This window comes from Bubalus kerabau, chromosome 13, assembly GCF_029407905.1.
Source record: "Bubalus kerabau isolate K-KA32 ecotype Philippines breed swamp buffalo chromosome 13, PCC_UOA_SB_1v2, whole genome shotgun sequence".
NCBI classification, from domain to species: Eukaryota; Metazoa; Chordata; class Mammalia; order Artiodactyla; family Bovidae; genus Bubalus; species Bubalus kerabau.
The window spans coordinates 17,129,656-17,150,532 of NC_073636.1; the positions used below are offsets into that span (position 1 = coordinate 17,129,656).

Here is a 20,877-nt window from a genome sequence, read left to right on the forward strand (position 1 = left end):
TATTGTTTCTTCTAGGAGTCTCAGTGTAGTAAGCAGCCTTGCTTGATTTAAGGATTTGTTTCTTTTCCTTTTTTCATTGGGACCTGTAATTTTTAGACTGATAATTTGTGTAAGGATTGTAAACATTCAGGTGTTGCTAATACTCCATCTTAATAGATTTTTACTTTTTAAACCTACTTCTTCCAGAATATAAAAGGAATTTAGATATTCATATGCAATATTTTTTACAGGTTTTCATATGAGCTCCTGAAAATGTTATTGCTGACCTTCACATGCGGTCTTAAATTAGATGGCTGCACACTTACCTCTCCTTTCAGAAATTGTACTTGGTCATCTGGTTAATCATCTTAATAAGAAAAAGCCTTGCACAGTAATCTCATGCAAACATATGTTCTCATGTCTACCTTCTGAAACTACTCAAGGTTTTTAAATAATGTTAAATGTTAAACCAATCACCAGTTAAAAAATAATGTTACAGGATTGTAGGATGCAAGCCTGTATTGAAATGTTAACTTATTTTAAAGTAACAAATGAGGAGTAACCAAAGGTTGAAATCAATATTTGTAGGAAAATAGAAGCATTAAAAAATTTAGATAATGAAGACTTGTATTTTGGAAGTGTTCCTTTTGGTTTTCTTGTAGAATTTTAAAAACAGGTATATTATAGAACCTTAATTTGTATGTGTGTGTGTTAGTAACTCAGTCGTGTCCAACTCTTTGCGACCCCGTGAACTGCGGCCTACCAGGCTCCTCTCTGTCCATGGAATCCAGGCAAGAATACTGGAGTGGGTTGCCATTCCCTTCTCCAGGGGAATCTTCCCAACCCTGGGGTCAAACCTGGGTTTCCCACATTGCAGGCAGATTGTTTACCTTCTGAGCCACCTTAGAGAACATTAATCCTACCTGTTCTTTATAAAGTAATGAATTAACTACTATTCTCTGTTATTAGACTTATAAAAACCATCAACATGGTTAAAATCAAATTTCAGAAATTAAAATGGTAGGATTTCCCTGGTGGTACAGTGGCTAAGACTCTGCACCCCCAATGCAGGGGGCCCAGGTTTGATCCCTGATCAGGAAATTAGATCCCACATGCCACAGCTAAGAGGTCGTGTGCCACAACTAAAGATTCTGCTTGCTTCAAGTGAAAGATCCCACATGCTGCAATTCTAAGACCTGGCACAGCTAAATAAATAAATAATAACAATTTTTAGGACAATTAAAATGGTAGTAAGGGCTTTCTACGACCAAGACCAAGACCATCCCCATGGAAAAGAAATGCAAAAAAGCAAAATGGCTGTCTGGGGAGGCCTTACAAATAGCTGTGAAAAGAAGAGAAGCGAAAAGCAAAGGAGAAAAGGAAAGATATAAACATCTGAATGCAGAGTTCCAAAGAATAGCAAGAAGAGATAAGAAAGCCTTCTTCAGCGATCAATGCAAAGAAATAGAGGAAAACAGCAGAATGCGAAAGACTAGAGATCTCTTCAAGAAAATTAGAGATACCAAGGGAACATTTCATGCAAAGATGGGCTCGATAAAGGACAGAAATGGTATGGATCTAACAGAAGCAGAAGATATTAAGAAGAGAGGGCAAGAATACACAGAAGAACTGTACAAAAAAGATCTTCACGACCCAGATAATCACGATGGTGTGATCACTGACCTAGAGCCAGACATCCTGGAATGTGAAGTCAAGTGGGCCTTAGAAAGCATCACTACGAACAAAGCTAGTGGAGGTGATGGAATTCCAGTTGAGCTATTCCAAATCCTGAAAGATGATGCTGTGAAAGTGCTGCACTCAATCTGCCAGCAAATTTGGAAAACTCAGCAGTGGCCACAGGACTGGAAAAGGTCCGTTTTCATTCCAATCCCAAAGAAAGGCAATGCCAAAGAATGCTCAAACTACCACACAATTGCACTCATCTCACACGCTAGTAAAGTAATGCTCAAAATTCTCCAAGCCAGGCTTCAGCAATATGTGAACCGTGAACTTCCTGATGTTCAAGCTGGTTTTAGAAAAGGCAGAGGAACCAGAGATCAAATTGCCAACATCCGCTGGATCATGGAAAAAGCAAGAGAGTTCCAGAAAAACATCTACGTCTGCTTTATTGACTATGCCAAAGCCTTTGACTGTGTGGATCACAATAAACTGTGGAAAATTCTGAAAGAGATGGGAATACCAGACCACCTGATCTGCCTCTTGAGAAATTTGTATGCAGGTCAGGAAGCAACAGTTAGAACTGGACATGGAACAACAGACTGGTTCCAAATAGGAAAAGGAGTACGTCAAGGCTGTATATTGTCACCCTGCTTATTGAACTTCTCTGCAGAGTACATCATGAGAAACGCTGGACTGGAAGAAACACAAGCTGGAGCTGGAATCAAGATTGCTGGGAGAAATATCAATAACCTCAGGTATGCAGATGACACCACCCTTATGGCAGAAAGTGAAGAGGAACTAAAAAGCCTCTTGATGAAAGTGAAAGTGGAGAGTGAAAAAGTTGGCTTAAAGCTCAACATTCAGAAAACGAAGATCATGGCATCCGGTCCCATCACTTCATGGGAAATAGATGGGGAAACAGTGGAAACAGTGTCAGACTTTATTTTTCTGGGCTCCAAAATCACTGCAGATGGTGACTGTGGCCATGAAATTAAAAGACGCTTACTCCTTGGAAGGAAAGTTATGACCAACCCAGACAGTGTATTCAAAAGCAGAGACATTACTTTGCCAACAAAGGTCCGTCTAGTCAAGGCTATGGTTTTTCCAGTGGTCATGTATGGATGTGATAGTTGGACTGTGAAGAAGGCTGAGCGCCGAAGAATTGATGGTTTTGAACTGTGGTGTTGGAGAAGACTCTTGAGAGTCCCTTGGACTGCAAGGAGATCCAACCAGTCCATTCTGAAGGAGATCAGCCCTGGGATTTGGAGGGAATGATGCTGAAGCTGAAGCCCCAGTACTTTGGCCGCCTCATGTGAAGAGTTGACTCATTGGAAAAGACTCTGATGCTGGGAGGGATTGGGGGCAGGAGGAGAAGGGGAAGACATAGGATGAGATGGCTGGATGGCATCACTGACTCGATGGACGTGAGTCTGGGTGAACTCCGGGAGTTGGTGATGGACAGGGAGGCCTGGCGTGCTGCGATTCATGGGGTCGCAAAGAGTCGAACACGACTGAGCGACTGAACTGAACTGAACTGAAGGGCTTTCCAGTTGGCTCAGTTGTAAAGAATCCGCCTGCCAATGCAGGAGATGCGGGTCTGATCCCTGGCTTGGGAAGATGCCCTGGAGAAGGAAATGACAACTCAGCTGCAGTATTCTTGCCTGGGAAATCCCGTGGATAGAGGAACCTGGCCAGCTACAGTTCATGAGGTAACAAAGAGTCAGACATGACTTAGCACTAACTTGCTAAACATCCCTTCCCCCAGGCTCTCTGCACCACTGCCACTGTGATATCCTAAAGCCTGAGTTTTGACATTCTTGGTCTGCTTGTTAGGTTCTCCTCACCAGACTAACCTCCTAAAGGACAAGGGACTCACCTCATTTTAATGTTTCCAGTACCTTACCCGCCCCTGGCATAGGTGGGCATTTAATAAAGAATATAAAAAATTGTCCATGAAACTGAGGGTTTTTAGAGGAAGAAGCGATATATTTAATGGAGGAATGCTTTTTACATGGGATGTGGGAAAAGGATTAGATGAATGTTGCGTGGCTTTAGGTGGCAGAGTTAATATCAGCAGAGAACTAGGTTCTGGTTCTAGTTAATGTGGCAAAGAAGACAATGAGAAATAAAACACAGTGCCGTCACCCCCATTTGGAGTCAGGAGTTAGTTTGCGTTATGGTCCTGGCTTGTCACTCAGTGTGCTCTTTTCTGGGTTTTAGCTTTTTCCTTTTTTTTTTTTAACAGAAAAGCAGAGATTATAGTAGCTCATATGGTGGTTTTGAGGACAAATGAAATAACAATTCAGGGTGCTTAGGCTAACGCCTGACATTGAATGGTGCTTTATAAATGTTCATTGAATTTGAATTAATCTCCTAATTCATGTTTTTCCTAAAACCTTCCTCTCCCTTTAAATATAAATAATATGTTTGCATAAAGTGATACCATAAAATAAAGATTTAATTGCCTTTCTTTCCCCTCAAAGATTTATTCATTGTACTGATGATTCTCCAGATCCATGTATGGAATATGAGGTAAGAATCTTTTCTTTAAAATCTTGATAAAATTGATATAAATTATAGGGTAACTTATGGCCCAGCAGTAATATGATTTGACTTGATCATCTTTTGAGTTATATGTTATGTCAGAACTCCCAAAATGATAAATAAATTATAAAGATGCATTTTGTCATGAAGAGTTTTAACAGTTCTGTTAGACTAATAGATCATAGCTCTGTTCTCTACGTCTCATGTCAAGAATGTTTTATGCCTTCTTTAAAAAAAAAAACACTTGATAATGGCAGTTGTTAAGACGCAGCCTCCACATAAAGTTGTGTATCAGCCTGGTAAATATCCTGTCTTTTTACACTGTTGTGTTACGTGTTTCCCTTTGTCTGCAGCTTGTTCTTCGAAAATGGTGTGAATTAATTCCTGGGGCCGAGTTCCGATGTTTTGTCAAGGAAAATAAGCTTATTGGTGAGGTTTTCTTTCTTTCTTTTAAACCTTTTAATTGTTAAAAGACAAGCATTTGATGGAAATAGATTATTAGTAATTAAGTCAAGGGTATGCTATGCTATGCTAAGTCGCTGTAGTCGTGTCCGACTCTGTGCAACCCCACAGACGGCAGCCCACCAGGCTTCCCCATCCCTGGGATTCTCCAGGCAAGAACACTGGAGTGGGTTTCCATTTCCTTCTCCAATGCATGAAAGTGAAAAGTGCAAGTGAAGTCGCTCAGTCATGTCTGACTCCTAGCGACCCCATGGACTGCAGCCCACCAGGCTCCTCCATCCATGGGATTTTCCAGGCAAGAGTACTGGAGTGGGGTGCCATTGCCTTCTCCAAGTCAAGGGTAGCAATCAGTTTTTATCTCAGATGCTGCCTCTAGCCAATGGGCACTGACTGTCTGGAATGCTGTGTTGACAAGGGTCCTCGGGCCAGATTCTGTGTCCACAGAAGACAGTCTCGATGAATCATGTCTGTCTGGATTCCAGCAGTGAAAGCAGTGGCCTGTGCTGATCCCACTTAGGATACGTGTACCTGCTTTCTCTCTGGGGCTGGCCTAAGTGCTACTCACAGTACATGGCTGATTTTAATTGTCGTTAAAAAGCCCAGTTTTTGAACCTTTACTTATATTATTGAAGCAGTGTTTATTATCCTAGGAAGAGAAAACATGTGAACAAAGAAGGGCATTACTGTAAAAGCCACCCATTTTCTTTGCTCTCAGGCTATCATTTTATCTGCTGTGATCTATTCAAGTTAAATATTGAAGCTAATTTGCCCTTATTTTGTCTAAGCACGTTTTCCATGAGGTAAAATTGACCTTCAACCACGAAGAGTGTGATTTGAACAAAATCAGATCCACACTATTTATTTATCGAATGAGATGTCCACGTTTAACTTAACCCTGGGTGTGTTTGGATTTAATGTATCGTTATGTATCCCTGAAGGAAACACCAAAATCCTAAGTACAGCTAAGGAAGAGGTACTTAGCTGGAGGCGTTTCATCAGAGAAGAGAACTTTCTCCTAGTCCTAGGGCGATTGAAGGAGTTCTTAGAATGCTCCCTTTAGTGTGTTTTGAATAATGGCAGCAAGTCACTCTGAGGAAAGGAATGTTTACTTTTCCATGATTTGAAACATGAGGCTTGTGAAGGAAGGACAGCATGTATGAACAAGGAAAATGCTACTTCTAGATGCTTCTGTGAGATGCAGTATGAAAATGGAAGACGTGGTGAGGGCTGTTTCACATTTTCCCAAAGAAAGTGAAAAGAAGGCCAGTTTTTAGAGAGGCCATTGGAAATATCAAAGCAGCAGCAGTTAGACTATGTGGGTACGTTTAAAATCGCTTCTTTCACTTTTTACGTAGTAAACATTTTTATAACTTTGAATTCTACCCATTGTACTAAATAAAAATAACTGCCGTTTCTGAAGTAAGCATGGCACTATGGAATTTTAGGGCTCACCTGGCCTTAGGAACCTTTACAGCTGATAAGCTTTATATAAAATGCTGACTATTGTGTGATTCCATTCATCTGATTGGTCTTCTGATCTACTTTAATGGTTCCCTAAGAAAGAGGTTTAAAATCACATTTTGGTGTTTTTGAAAAGAATATTGTGTAACAACAGAATATAAAATATTTTCTCATCAGGTATTTCTCAGAGGGACTACACACAATATTATGATCATATTTCTAAACAAAAAGAAGAGATTTGCAGATGCATACAAGATTTTTTCAAGAAACACATACAGTATAAATTCTTAGATGAAGATTGTGAGTATCTTTTTATTGACCTAGTGAAATGAAATGCATAATGTTATTGGACCTCATTTCATGGTGGGGTATATTTTAAAACTGGATTCGAAGCACTGTGTTTTTCATCATTTTACTATATTATGATAGTACTGATGGGTTTGTATGTTAATTTTACCTTATTTAACCAGAATCCCTTTTTAAGACTGAGATAATTTCTCTGTCCTGTCATTTGAGATATTTTCTACACATTTCAAAGGGTCTGTCTACAGAGAACCAAACGCTTCTGTTATTAGGACTAAATTAGCTAGTTGACTGATCTACCTTTCTAGATTTTTTTTATTTGAGTGATCAGATAGCACCAGTTGCAAAGTAATCACTTGTGTTTTAAAGAACTGAAAGTATATTGGCTATGAGACAGAGTATTCATGCGTTGTCAGGTTATATCTGCCCTGGTTGACGTTTTTCTACTTGCCAAGCCTGGTGCCTGTGGCAGATTTGACTTTAAAAAGGATGACTTGTGCCCTGAGTATGCTTAGGTTTTGTGCTTTCGTAATGCAGGTTTTCCCTATTTTATTCTCCATCAGATAGTAAATGGTCTCCTTTCACAGTGACAGATCACCTGTCTCTAATGGTGAGTTGGTTGAGACGGTGTTGGTGTTTGGTTTGAATTTTTATTCATTTATGTTTTTGAATTTTTAAATATAAGGGATTATGGCTGAGGACAGAGAAAAGGAAAGCAAAATTACATTAAGTAAAACACTGCAGGATGCCTTTTTATGTTTGAAGTTTTGAGAGGCAGAAGCATGAAGTCCTCAAAGCTAAATATATTCTGCTGTTTGAGTAACTGATAATAAAATGCATTTTAATTATCAAAAGGAGGCTTTGATCATGCAAATAGTAGTTCATTACTAACTCTGAGTTTTTTATCCTTTGCAGTTGTATTCGATATATACAGAGACAGTAGGGTAAGTAAACTTGATATTTGATATACTCTAAACACATAGGCATTCTCTATGTGAAGCGCTCACTGCTCAAAAAGTCTTTTCCCAAGGCAACTAAGGTGATTGAAATTCACAGTGGTCAAGACTGTCCCCTTAAAATATCCTTAACACTAGGAGACATGATATCTCCCATCATTACATGTCACAAGTTCAGGAGTTATTCATTTAACAGATGGCCAAGGCCACCCTGTGTCCCCCTCCTTTCCTCTTTAGTCAGGAGTCTGGGCCTGCTTAAAACAGTTCCGTTTTCACTCTTCAGTGTGGCCAGGAACTTGTCATTGGCTATTTAGATAATTATTTTCGGTTACCTGAAAGGCCCTTAGCATGATTTGAGTCTGGTGGCTCAGACAGTAAAGAATCTGCCTGCAATGCAGGAGACCTTGGTTCAATCCCTGGGTTGGGAAGACCCCCTGGAGAAGGAAATGGCAACCCACTCTGGTATTCTTGCCTGGAGAATCCCATGGACAGAGGAGCTTGATGGGCTGTAGTCCATGGGGTCGCAAGGAGTCAGACAAAACTGAGCGACTAACACTTTCACGAAGATGAGGAATTGAGTAGTTTGTATTTATTTTGTAATCTTAAAGATGGAAACTTCTGTAATGAATAGCAAAAACCAGACCTAATAAATCCTGCAGCAGAGATTTCACTATCAAGACATGCAGTCATTTCAGAGAACTTTGTGTCACTAGGTGTCCTGTGACAGTGCTTTAACAGCTTAGCTCTTAAGAGGACAGCAGGTGTGTTTTCTAAATATGTGGCCCATATATTTCCTCAGCGTTGCTCAAATTTTTCTCCTTCCCTCTCCACACTTGTATCACCTAATCGTAGTGATGCTTGTGATACCTTTCAGTCATTTCTTGGACAAAAGGATGGGGCCCATATGTTCATGACCCAAGGTAACTGTTAACCATTGACTCACCTCTTTCAAGCCAAAGGTATCATTTACTCTGTTTTCACCTGTCTTGAACGTTGATGGCATCTGTTAAGAATTAGAAAGAGGAGCTATTAAAAAAGAGAAAGAAAGAGGACCTATAAATTGACATGTGGTACAAAAGAGGGATGCTACTTGGCAGAATTGGAAGCAAACCTTAGAGAAAGGATGGGGAGCTGGCAGGGTAGAGCGGACAGGAACCTGGGGGCCAGTCTCAGCTTCTAACAACCATATGCCAGCCACGTCCAGTCACTCACAGACCACGGTTTATCCAGAGCCTGTCAGGTGTTAGATGCTGTGCTTCTAACAAGCAGCTTCCATCTGGGTGATCTCAAGACCATCAAGGAGCTTATCTTCGAGACTAAAGCATTCCAGGATTGGCGTGGATCAAATCAGTGAGGGAGGAAACTGAGCCCATTGTCCTGAATGTGCAGCTCAGAAGAGCTTGACTCTTATTTAATTGTCTCCCTTAGTCCATGCAACACTGTGGGGTATGTGCTGTTTGTTCCCATTTTACAGAGGTTCAGTCTGAAGCCGTTATGTTCTAATGCAGTCTCAGTACTTCCCCAGCACATGTCCAGGTCTGCTGTGGTTCAGTAGGGCCAGCAGGTCAGTGCAGACGTGTGACTTGGTGAGACAGTTATATGAATGTCTTAAGTGAAGTGGGACATGGATGTAAGTAATTACGGCTGTGATCTGACAGCACCAAAAGCAGTTGCGTGCCTTTAAAGTGGGAACCAGGCCAGTGTAAACATCCTGACGGTCTCTGAGAAGAGATGCTGGCCGTGATGTGAAATTCATTTGCTTTCAATCAATGGCACTTGAGTCACCGTCTCAGACACTGTCTGGAATGCAGGATTTATGGCTATTCTTGGGAGAAAACTGACTCTTTTTATGGTGATCTCTGATCTGAAGTACAAGTGGAGTGTGTCTGGGCTTGGCGACCCTGCATGCCTGTCAGAACAGTTGCTGGACAGGTGGACTCGGTGCTGAGAGAGTCTAACCGCTCTACGTGTCAGAACCATGGCTCCTGCCCCCATGCGGGAGGTCTGGGATGAGGCCTTGGAATGTGTATTTTAAGAAGCTCCACAAGTGATGATAATGCATAACTAGACTTTAGAGTAACTACTTTAGATATTTGAAAAAGGATTTGGGTTATTTTCTTGTTATTAACTTTCTTGCTTTTTGGGATAAATATGATCTAGTGTTTGATATTGTTCAGAATGAATCTGCAGCCTAATCACTTTTTTGCTTCTGTTTTATTTATGATTGAGAAAGAAAGTACAATATCTAAAGTGCAAAGTATTCTGTTGACATTCGTTAGATTAAGCTTATTAATGCTATTGCTTTGAAAATATACATGGAAGGTCTGATTCTAACCCTTCTGCCTCTGCATTCTAGATTGTTAATTTCTTATGTATCCTTCCAGTATTTCTTGATGCAAAAACAAGCAGCATACTTATTTTTCCCCATCTTTCTTTACACAAGAGTTCAGTTGAGTTTAGTCGCTTGGTTGTGTCTGATTCTCCATGACCCCATGGACTGTAGCACGCCAGGTTTCTCTGTCCATCACCAACACACAGAGCCTGCTCAAACTCATGTCCATTGAGTCAGGATGCCATCCATCCATCTCATCCTCTGTCGTCCCCTTCTCCTCCTGCCTTCAATCTTTCCCAACATCAGGGTCTTTTCCAATGAGTCAGTTCTTGCATCAGGTGGCCAAAGTATTGGAGCTTCGGTTTCAGCATCACTCCCTCCAGTGAATATTCAGGACTGATTTCCTTTAGGATGGATGAGTTCAATCTCCTTGCAGTCCAAGGGACTCTCAAGAGTCTTCTCCAGCACCACAGTTCAAAAGCATCAATTCTTTGGTGCTCAGCTTTCTTTATAGTCCAACTCTCACACCCATACATGACTACTAGAAAAACTACAGCTTTGACTAGATGGACCTTTGTTGGCAAAGTAATATCTGCTTTTTAATATGCTGTCTAGGTTGGTCATAGCTTTTCTTCCAAGGAGCAAGCGTCTTGTAATTTCATGGCTGTAGTCACCATCTGCAGTGATTTTGGAGCCCAAGAAAATAAAGTCTGTCACTGTTTCCACTGTTTCCCCATCTATTTGCCATGAACTGATGGGACTAGATGCCATGATCTTCATTTTTTGAATGTTGAGTTTTAAGCCAGCTTTTTCACTTTCATCAAGAGGTTTTTTAGTTCCTCTTCACTTTCTGCCATAAAGGTGGTGTCATCTGCATATCTGAGGTTATTGATATTTCTTCCAGCAATCTTGATTCCAGCTTGTGCTTCATCCAGCCCAGCATTTCTCATGACGTACTCTGCATATAAGTTATGCAGGGAGACAATATACAGCCTTGAGGTACTCCTTTTCCTATTTGGAACCAGTTTGTTGTTCCATGTCCGGTTTTGACTGTTGCTTCTTGACCTGCATACAGATTTCTCAGGAGGCAGGTAACATGGTCTGTCTGGTATTCCCATCTCTTGAAGAATTTTCCACAGTTTGTTCTGATCCACACAGTCAAAGGCTTTGGTATAGTCAATAAAGCAGAAGTAGATGTCTTTCTGGAATTCTCTTGCTTTTTCAATAATCCAACGGATGTTGGCAATTTGATCTCTGGTTCCTCTGCCTTTTCTAAACCCAGCTTGAACATCTGGAAGTTCACGGTTCACGTACTGTTGAAGCCTGACTTGGAAAATTTTGAGCATTACTTTGCTAGCGTGTGAGATGAGTACAGTTGTGCCGTAGTTTGAACAGTCTTTGGCATTGCCTTTCTTTGGGATTGGAATGAAAACTGACCTTTTCCAGTTCTGAGGCCACTGCTGAGTTTTCCAAATTTGCTGGCATATTGAGTGCAGCACTTTCACAGCGTCATCTTTTAGGATTTAAAAAGCTCAACTGGAATTCCATCACCTCCACTAGCTTTGTTTACTAACACATGGGTTAGCATATGATAAAGCACTTGCACCTTGCTTTTTGTACTTTTTAAAAGCAGTGTATCTTGGAGAACTTTCTGGTTTCTTAAAGGACACAGTATTTGATTATGTGGATGTGCTATATGGTTTGATGAATCATTTCCCTGTGGATGAATGCTTAGCTTGTTTGTAGTCTTTTCTGTATTGTGCTGTGGTGAACATGTACCGGTGTACGCGTGTGTATACGTGTCCTGGTCTGGACAGAACTCTTTCAGGGAGCAGACTCTCTGTTACTGACTTTTATGCCCCCATGAGTAGCACGGTGTTTGGTGTGTAGAGTTTCATTTAGGTGAATGGTGGGGTAGTCGGGGTAGGTCAGTTGGTAGATATTAGGAAGGTCGATGTGACCACTCCTACCTGATAGGTTGCCTAAATACAGTTTCTCAGGATGTCTTGTTCCTGAGGTGTGACATAAAAAACATGTTATGGGTGTAAAAACCTCATCTTGATGGTTTTATGCCTGATTCCAGCTGGTCTGTTTTTCTTTAAACTAGAGGATGGCTTCCAAACTACAGAACACATTCTGCCAGCTGTCAGTCCTAACAGCGGTGATTTTCTTTTTTTTTTTTACAGTGTGGCATACTTCTAGTTTATAGAGCTAAATATTCTGATGCTAACAGATGCAATAGTTTTTTTTCTTTTTTGATAATGAGATGATTTTACTGGTTATAAAAATTCAAGTTAAAAGGGTTCAAAGTTTAGAAAATACTCATTTTGTTAAAATAACATACAACTTATTGAGACATCTGAGTAATGACCAAAAAAAGCAAAGCTGCTGTCCTACCAAGGAATGGGTTGACGGCAGACATGATTTCACACAGTCAGAGAAGCGAGGAGGAGCAGGCACCAAATCGAAGTGAGAATATAACTCAAGTGGCAAGAAGGAATTGCAGCAGAATTGCTGCTAGGGATTGTGTGAACCAGGAAACATGGCCAAATGGTGCATGGTGGAAACTTCCCATAGTGGTTCTTTGCCACATCAAACTTTCTAGTTTGCAGCCAGTCCTAATAAAATTTAGCTTTGTCTTTCTTAAACTTTTCCTTGAAAACAGATGAGAAACAATGCTAGATATTAGTAATGCTGGCTCAGCAGTCTAGGTCCTTAGGCATTTGTCATTTTACACACGCATGTCTGCCCAAGACACAATTGCTACATATTTACAGAAAAAACTACCAACAAAAGGGTGCAATTATGCTGAGTGTCTCAGTGAGAAAAGTCAAGAGGAGCAAAAATAAAAGTTGCAAGGAAACATTTATCTAGTAAATGTCACATACACCCCCATGATCAAATGTGTTGGTGTTAATTTCCTGGCAGGATTTCACAGGCTCCCCAGCTCCTTTATGTCAGCACTTTGCCTCTTGCAAACTTCATCTGGCTGGGCCAGAGGTGTTCCTTCCCTGAGGCTGGAATCTGTCACACTGGCCATCACTGCTCTCGGAAGAAGAGATGGCAGTTTCTTAGAAAGGTTGATTTGTTTTTATTTTGCATCTCCCTTTCATGTGCCATCAAGCTCTATCATGCAGACAAAACAGTTACTATTGGCTTGGCCAAAAATCTCGTTCAGGTTTGTCTGTAAGAGGGTATGGAAAACCCAAACAAACTTTCTGGCCAATCCAGTACATTGAAATGAAAGACAGCTGAGCATTTTCTTACGTCTTTGCTCAGTCATGTTCGATTTTTCTGTGACCCTTTGGACTATAGCCTGCAGGCTCCTCTGTCCATGGGATTCTCCAGGCAAGAATTCAGGAGTGTGTTGCCATGCCTTCCTCCCGGGATCTTCCCCACCCAGGGATTGAGCCTGTGTCTCCACTGCAGTGAAGTGTTTGCTGCGTTGCAGGCAGATTCTTTACCTGCTAAGCCATTGGGGAAGCCCTTTCTTACATCTTTAGTAAGTTTTAAAAAATTCAAGCCTTTGCAGCAGCCTCTCAGAGGTGGGGGCTGGTGCTGAGAACTGCTGGCCTTCTCCTGAAAGATCATTAAAGAACCCATGAGAGCATTCCAGTGATGCTGCTTTGGTGGGACCACTTTGTGAGATTTCCCTTCTGCCTGCTTGAGTTTTATTACTTACTGCATTATTCCATACAGTTTTAAGTAAACAGACTTTGAGAAAATATACTGGCAGTATATTAAACATGATGGCATCATTGATGAGGATGTTCAAGGATCTTACATAAGGTCGTAAGAGGCACCATTGCCCCCTGGAATTTGTATATTTCATATAAAAAGTAAAAATAGATCATTGGCATTTAACTAGCCTTATTCTTTGTAATCCATGAACCACGATATACACCTGAATAATCTCAGAATCTTCAGAACAAAACAAAGCATTTTCTTCCACTGCTTGCTTCGGTTTTTGATGTAAAATTGATTGAAAGCAGAAGTTGGCATGCATGTCTTTGTCAGGCTTTCTTTTCCTGTCTCCTCTCTGCATTCTTGGGTGGACTTCCTGGGGCTCTGTGCCTGCTCTACTTAGACAGGCAGCCCTTCACAGATGGGGCCTGGAGGAACTATCTTTTGTAATCAGTGATACGATTTTTAAGATGAAATGAGATGATTTTGAGTAAAACAAGATCATCTTTCTGATAAGCCAGCTTACATACTTGCTTTTATCCTTACTGGGCTTTCTCTCTGTTCTGCAGGGGAAGGTGTGGCTGATTGATTTTAATCCATTTGGTGAAGTCACAGATTCACTGCTGTTTACTTGGGATGAACTGTTATCTGGAACAAACCTAAAGGGTGACTTCAGTGAAGGAGAAGCTCTGGAGCAGGTAAGAAGATCAGAAAGGTCCCCAGGAAACTTGTCAGTCCCCTGAGGAATTGCCTCCTGGTTCCCAGGCACCCACCACAGGTTAACTCTGTGATCCTTGCCTGCAGTGGTGATCAGGAAGGGTGTGTGTGCTTTGTGATTTATTCACTTCATCATTCACTATGGACAGAGGTTCGTGACATTGTACAGAAGGCAGTGATCAAAGCAGTCCCCAAGAAAAAGAAATGCAAAAAGGCAAATGGTTGTCTGAGGAGGCCTTACAAATAGCTGAGAAAAGAAGAGAAGCTAAAGGCAAAGGAGAAAAGGAAAGATATACCCATTTGAATGCAGAGTTCCGAAGAATAGCAAGGAGAGATAAGAAAGCCTTCCTCAGTGATCAGTGCAAAGAAATAGTGGAAAACAATAGAATGGGAAAGACTAGAGATCTCTTCAAGAAAATTAGAGATACCAAGGGAACATTTCATGCAAAGATGGGCACAATAAAGGACAGGAATGGTATGGAAGATATTAAGAAGAGGTAGCAAGAATACACAGAAGAACTATACAAAAAGTTCTTCATGACCCAGATAACCACGATGGTGTGATCACTCACCCAGAGCCAGACATCCTGGAGTACAAAGTCAAGTGGGCCTTAGGAAGCATCACTATGAACAAAGCTATTGGAGGTGATGGAATTCCAATTGAGCTGTTTCAGATCCTAAAAGATGATGCTGTGAAAGTGCTTCACTCAATATGCCAGCAAATTTGGAAAACTCAGCAGTGGCCACAGGACTGGAAAAGGTCAGTTTTCATTCCAATCCCAAAGAAAGGCAACGCCAAAGAATGTTCAAACTAAGGCACAATTGCACTCATCTCACACACTAGCAAAGTAATGCTGAAAATTCTCCAAGCCAGGCTTCAACAGCTATGTGAACCGTGAACTTCCAGATGTTCAAGCTGGATTTAAAAAAGGCAGAGGAACCAGAGACCAAATTGCCAACATCCGTTGGATCATTGAAAAAAGCAAGAGAATCCCAGAAAAACATCTATTACTGCTTTATTGATTTCCCCAAAGCCTGGACTGTGTGGATCACAACAAACTGTGGAAAATTCTTCAAGAGATGGGACTATTAGACAGACCATGTTACCTGCCTCCTGAGAAATCTGTATGCAGGTCAAGAAGCAACAGAAGCAGACATGGAACAACAGACTGGTTCCAAATTGGGAAAGGAATACGTCAAGGCTATGTATTGTCACCCTACTTATTTAACTTATATGCAGAGTACATCATGCGAAATGCAGGGCTGGATGAAGCACAAGCTGAAATCAAGATTGCTGGGAGAAATATCAATAACCTCAGATATGCAGATGACACCACCTTTATGGCAGAAAGCAAAGAACTAAAGATTTAGCCTCTTGATGAAAGTGAAAGAGGAAGGTGAAAAAGCTGGCTTAAAACTCAACATTCAAAAAACTAAGATCATGGCATCCAGACCTATCAGTTCATGGCAAATAGATGGGGAAACAATGGAAACAGTGAGAGACTTTATTTTTTTGGGCTCCAGAATCACTGCAGATGGTGACTGCAGCCATGAAATTACAAGACGCTTGCTCCTTGGAAGAAAAGCTATGAGCAACCTAGACAGTGTATTAAAAAGCAGAGGCATTATTTGCTGACAAAGGTCTATATAGTCAAAGCTGTGGTTTTTCTAGTAGTTGTGTATGGTTGTGAGAGTTGGAGCATAAAGAAAGCTGAGCACTGAAGAATTGATGCTTTTGAACTGTGGTGTTGGAGAAGACTCTTGAGAGTCCCTTGGACTGCAAGGAGATCCAACCAGTCCATCCTAAAGGAAATCAGTCCTGAATATTCATTGGAAGGACTGATGCTGAAGCTGAAGCTCCAGTACTTTGGCCACCTGATGTGAAGAACTGACTACTTGGAAAAAACCCTGATGTTGGGAAAGATTGAAGGCAGGAGGAGAAGGGGATGACAGAGGATGAGATGGTTGGATGGCATCAGCAACTCGATGGACATGAGTTTGAGCAGGCTCTGGGTGTTGGTGATGGACAGAGAAGCCTCACGTGCTGTAGTCCACAGGGTCACGAAGAGTCGGACACGACTGAGCGACTGAACTAACTGACACTTCATCTAAGGAAGTGATTGCCGGATAGGTTCTTCTCTAGTTACTTTTCTTTTTCTTGGCTCCTGTGTCCTTCCCACCTGAAGAGAGTCTGGCTGTGGGTCAGGTCATGCATCTGTTTATTCTGGTCCAGCCCTGGGCTGCTGCACATGGACAGAGGGATGTTGCCCAGCCGTGTGGACAGGGGCTTGTCCAATCAGGACCCCTGGCTTCCCCAGGGCTTTGACCACAGGCTCTGTCATCCTACCAGCGTCCCCTTCCATTGGCCACAGTGGCCGTTCCATGCCCTCCAGGCTCCTGGGAGCTTCTGTCCATCACTCTTGTCCTCCTCAGCGGGTACCTTCACAGCTCCCCTCATGGGAAGAGAGAATCATCACTGAGAATTTGCTCCCTTTAACTGTCATCAAACCTACAGACTCACTGCATCCTTCCTCCGAGTCCTGTCTCTGCCCTGCGTCTCACCAGATTCCCGGGGCTGCCGTTGCCTTCTTTCTTCTCCAATCTCTTTCTTTCTCTGAAAGTAGTTCACCACGTTTTGACGCCTTCAGTCTTAGTAGCACGGCCTCCCTCAGGTCCGTCTCCACCCAGCTGCTCTCTCCTTTCTCCTCATGTTCATGGCCACTCCTTTAGACAACTGTGTATTGCTCTTTTCAGCCTATAAAAGTGACACGTGCCCAATTTTAAAGGAAATTGTAAAATCACCCGTGATCCTAGCTCCTTGACAACCGCTGTTATATTTTGGTGCATAACCTGCTTGTACACGTAAACATGAGCCTTTTTAAAGTAAATGAGAGTGCACTGCATCTGTAGTCCTTGTGTGCTGGGTTCTTCATTTCATATTCTCATGGGTGTTTTCTGTCTTCTACAAAATAGTTTTATTTTCATACGATCATTTAAAAATGATCTCTCACAGAGAGAGAATTAGAAAGAAGTAACACTTGAAATCCTGCCACCTAGAAATGGCCACCCATTAAGGTTTCCTGGGCATTTTTTGTGTATATTCAAATGCACAGACTCCCATTATTTCAGAGTGGGGTCCCACCCGTCCCTCTCCTTCTGTCACGTTATAGTGCCAGGTACAACTAGGGTTTGTTGAATTAATGAATGAAGGGATCTTATCCCTGCTGGCATCTTAAGAGTTGTGAGCTGGTAAAATGCAAATTATTTGGCACAAAGTTATTTTTAAATATGAGGAACAGAGTTATTGGATAGAAACAGTTGTATAAGATTCACAGTATGATCCAAATTCATTCATTCATCCATTCTGCCTTCCTTCCTTTCCTTTTTTCCTTCCTTCCCTCCTTCCTTTCTTCTTAATGTAAACAGTCTTGTCCTGGAGGTTAGGGATGACAAAAGAGCAACAGGAACTGGCTCCTGCCTTTCTCGGCACCCCTTCCTGCCTGTCCTCCAGTGCACAGAGACCTGCCTTCCTTCCATTCCTCAAAGCTGCAGAGCCCTGCCTGGCCTTCAGGTCTTTGCACTTGTTGTTTCCACTGCATCCAAAGCTGAGTTTGCTCCCAGACCTCATGAGGCTGCTTTCATCATACTTTTCAGTTCTCAGCCCAGATGACCCCTCCTTAAGCAAGGAGGGGTCCCACCCACCCAACCCACCCCCAAGAGGAATCTATATGGTTCTCCTTTTATTATAGCTCCTTGCTGTCCTGTTTTTATAACTTTTTACTCTATGGAAAAGACTCTGATGTTGGGAGGGGGATTGGGGGCAGGAGGAAAAGAGGACGACAGAGGATGAGATGGCTGGATGGCATCACCGACTTGATGGATGTGAGTTTGAGTGAACTCCGGGAGATGGTGATGGACAGGGAGGCCTGGCATGCTGTGATTCATGGGGTCGCAGAGTCAGACACAACTGAGCGACTGAACTGAACTGAACTCTATGGAATGATCTTGTTTATTTATTTGCTTGCTCAGTGACTCCCTACCCTCTTGCTTTCCAGTTTTTCTCCCTTCCCCAGAACAGTGTCCAGCAGACAGTAGGTATTTCGTGTGTGTGTGTGTATTAATCGCTTAGTCGTATCCATCTCTTTGTGACCCCATCGACTGTGGCCCACCAGACTCCTCTGTCCATGGAATTCTCCAGGCAAGAATACTGGAGGGGGTTGCCATTCTCTTCTCCGGGGGATCTTCCCGACCTAGGGATCAAGCCTGAGTCTCCTGCATGCAGGCAGATTCTTTACTGTCTGAACCATGGCTGGGCTGTCTGTCATACGGTATGGGCTGCTTTCTAGGGCTTCACTGTCCTGTTCCAGCCAGGTTCCCAGCACGTCTCCACCTGCTGGACACCATCCATCCCTCACCTCAGTGTCTGCCACCCATGAAGCCCAAACCCATGGCCTCTGACTCTGGAACCCTTTTCTGCAGCAGGCGATATGTGAACATTCCATGCAAGACTCTAAGTATGTGCAATAAAGAATGTGAAGACTTGTTAAATATGAGCCTTGAATTTAGTTTTACATTGGTGCTGAGAGAAATCTGTGAGTGAGTACTTGAAGTGACGTGAGAGAGGTGCAACAGTGTTAGGGGTTTGGGGCTCTCCTTCGCCCTCACTGTTGGCCTTATTCTCTTAGGGCAGTAATTTCCTGCAGTGCATCTGTGGAAGGGGACCGAGTTTATAAAGCATGCTGGCCTGTGTGGGACTGCCTGAAGCAGCCTCAAGCCTGGAGAGACCCCCCCCAACCCCCAGCCCTTCACAGCTACAGCAGCTATGCAGCCACCACTCGGGGACCACCCAGCCCTGCCCCCCAAGGTCTCTTGTCTTCAGATACCTTAGATGTGTATTTTCTTGTGAACATGTGAAAGTTTTTTTTTAAAAACCTTGGTGTTTTCTTTCACTTAGGAATCTGATTTTCTTTCCTCCGTAGTACAGGAGTTGAAAATTCTATACCAGGATCTTTTTCAGTTTGAAGAATTGATTTAAAAAAAAAACTTTCTTACCAACTTCTGCTCCTCCTTTCTTTTCTTCATGAAGGATGCCCCGGCCTTCCGTTGTACCAACAGTGAGGTCACAGTCCAGCCGAGTCCCTACCTGAGCTACCGGCTGCCCAAGGACTTTGTGGACCTGTCGACGGGTGAAGACGCTCACAAACTCATCGATTTTCTTAAACTGGTAACATTTATGTGTATTTAGTATGCTGGCCATCTCCACTTTTGAATTGATTCTTTAATATTTCATTTTAGTCATATTCCCACGTAGACTTCTATATGATGATTGGGAATTAAAGGGGCAGAATGAGTGAGGTCATTTCATAGTGATATACATCAAGTACACTGAAAAAATAATTTATTGATAAAAATGATAGAAAATACTTCTGTATGTATATGCTTTTGAGTACATGCTCCTGGGGCTTCCCAGGGGGCGCTAGTGATAAAGAACCCGCCTGCCAATGCAAGAGCTGCAAGAGACGCCACTTCGATCCCTGGGTGGAAAAGATCTCCTGGAGAAGGACATAGCAACCCCCTCCAGTATTCTTGCCTGGAGAATCCTATGGACAGAGGAGCCTGGCAGGCTACAGTCCATAGGGTGGCAAAGAGTTGGACACAGTTGAAGTGACCTAGCGCAGCACACAGCACAGTATATGCTTTTGAGTAATTTTCTTAACACTTGTAATCTTGAGGAAAGTATATATAATTGACCCTCAAACAGCCAGGGAAAAATCCACGTATAAATTATAGTGAGCACTTCACATTCATGGTTATCTGCGGATTTAACCAGCAGTGGGTCCTCAGTACCATAGTATTTACTACTGAAAAAAATCTGCATGAAAATGGCCTGTGCAGTTCAGACCCTTGTTGTTTAAGGGTCAACTGGCCTGAGAGCAAATCAGATCTCTGCCATGGGTACTCTGGGGTGAATGTATTTATATTTCTATGTAGGAGTATTTGTGCTCCTACGTATATAGAAGTATAAAGAAGAAAAAAGAAAATGTTCAAATGTCTTGAGGATAATGTGCCCAGGAGCCAAAATTATAAACTACTTTAATGAACTTAAGTAGTTCATATTTTTCCATTGATAATTTTCAACCACATCTTTTGCCAGCGGCCTCTAGGAAATTATACTTGCTGACAGAAAAAGCAATCTTGGCTGAACAAATTAGAATGTGCTGTTGTAATGTATCTTGGTTTCCTGTGACAGAAAAGGAATCAGCAAGAGGATGACTGATCAGCGTGCTAGAGCTCCAGGCCAAGTCACAGAGGAAACCACAGCTGCTTCTGAAGGCCAGGAAGAGTCCACAAGCTCCTGTTAACCCGGGCGGGGGGGTGGGAGGCGTGGACATCAGTAGCTTTTTATATTCATGTATAAAGCTGAGGTAAATGGAGGGACTTTGCTACTTGTAAAAATAACACAATAAATAGATCTCAAACAGGAAACTATCCTGTTCCGATGATAAAATACTTTCTATGAAATACCTTGTTCTTTGGCTCAGTCTATTTATAGAGGTATCTCTGTTTTTAACACTTGTCGCCGAAGCTGGGCAAGTGTATCTTTGTTATCCAGCTCCTTCTTAATCATTACTTTTCCATTGAAAAAAATAGAACCCTATGTAAGGTAACATAGCCGTGTGCAATCCTTAGTACGTGGTCATCCCTGCAGGAGGTAAGGAGCCCCCACCCTGTTACTAGACAGCAGGTTCTGTAAGACCA

General features: G+C 42.2%; 1 protein-coding gene across 1 annotated transcript in view; it reads left to right on the forward strand.

Annotated features, from left to right (window-relative positions):
- Nucleotides 1-20,640, forward strand: part of CDC123 (cell division cycle 123) — a 46,184-nt gene extending 25,544 nt beyond the window's left edge. Inside the window, exons 7-13 of the mRNA XM_055543588.1 lie at nt 4,143-4,191; nt 4,557-4,632; nt 6,304-6,426; nt 7,345-7,373; nt 13,971-14,099; nt 19,205-19,342; nt 20,369-20,640. Coding sequence (XP_055399563.1) covers nt 4,143-4,191; nt 4,557-4,632; nt 6,304-6,426; nt 7,345-7,373; nt 13,971-14,099; nt 19,205-19,342; nt 20,369-20,395 — 571 coding nt within the window. The 3' untranslated portion in view covers nt 20,396-20,640. The remainder of the gene's footprint in view (nt 1-4,142; nt 4,192-4,556; nt 4,633-6,303; nt 6,427-7,344; nt 7,374-13,970; nt 14,100-19,204; nt 19,343-20,368) is intronic.
- The last annotated feature ends 237 nt before the right edge of the window (nt 20,641-20,877 follow it).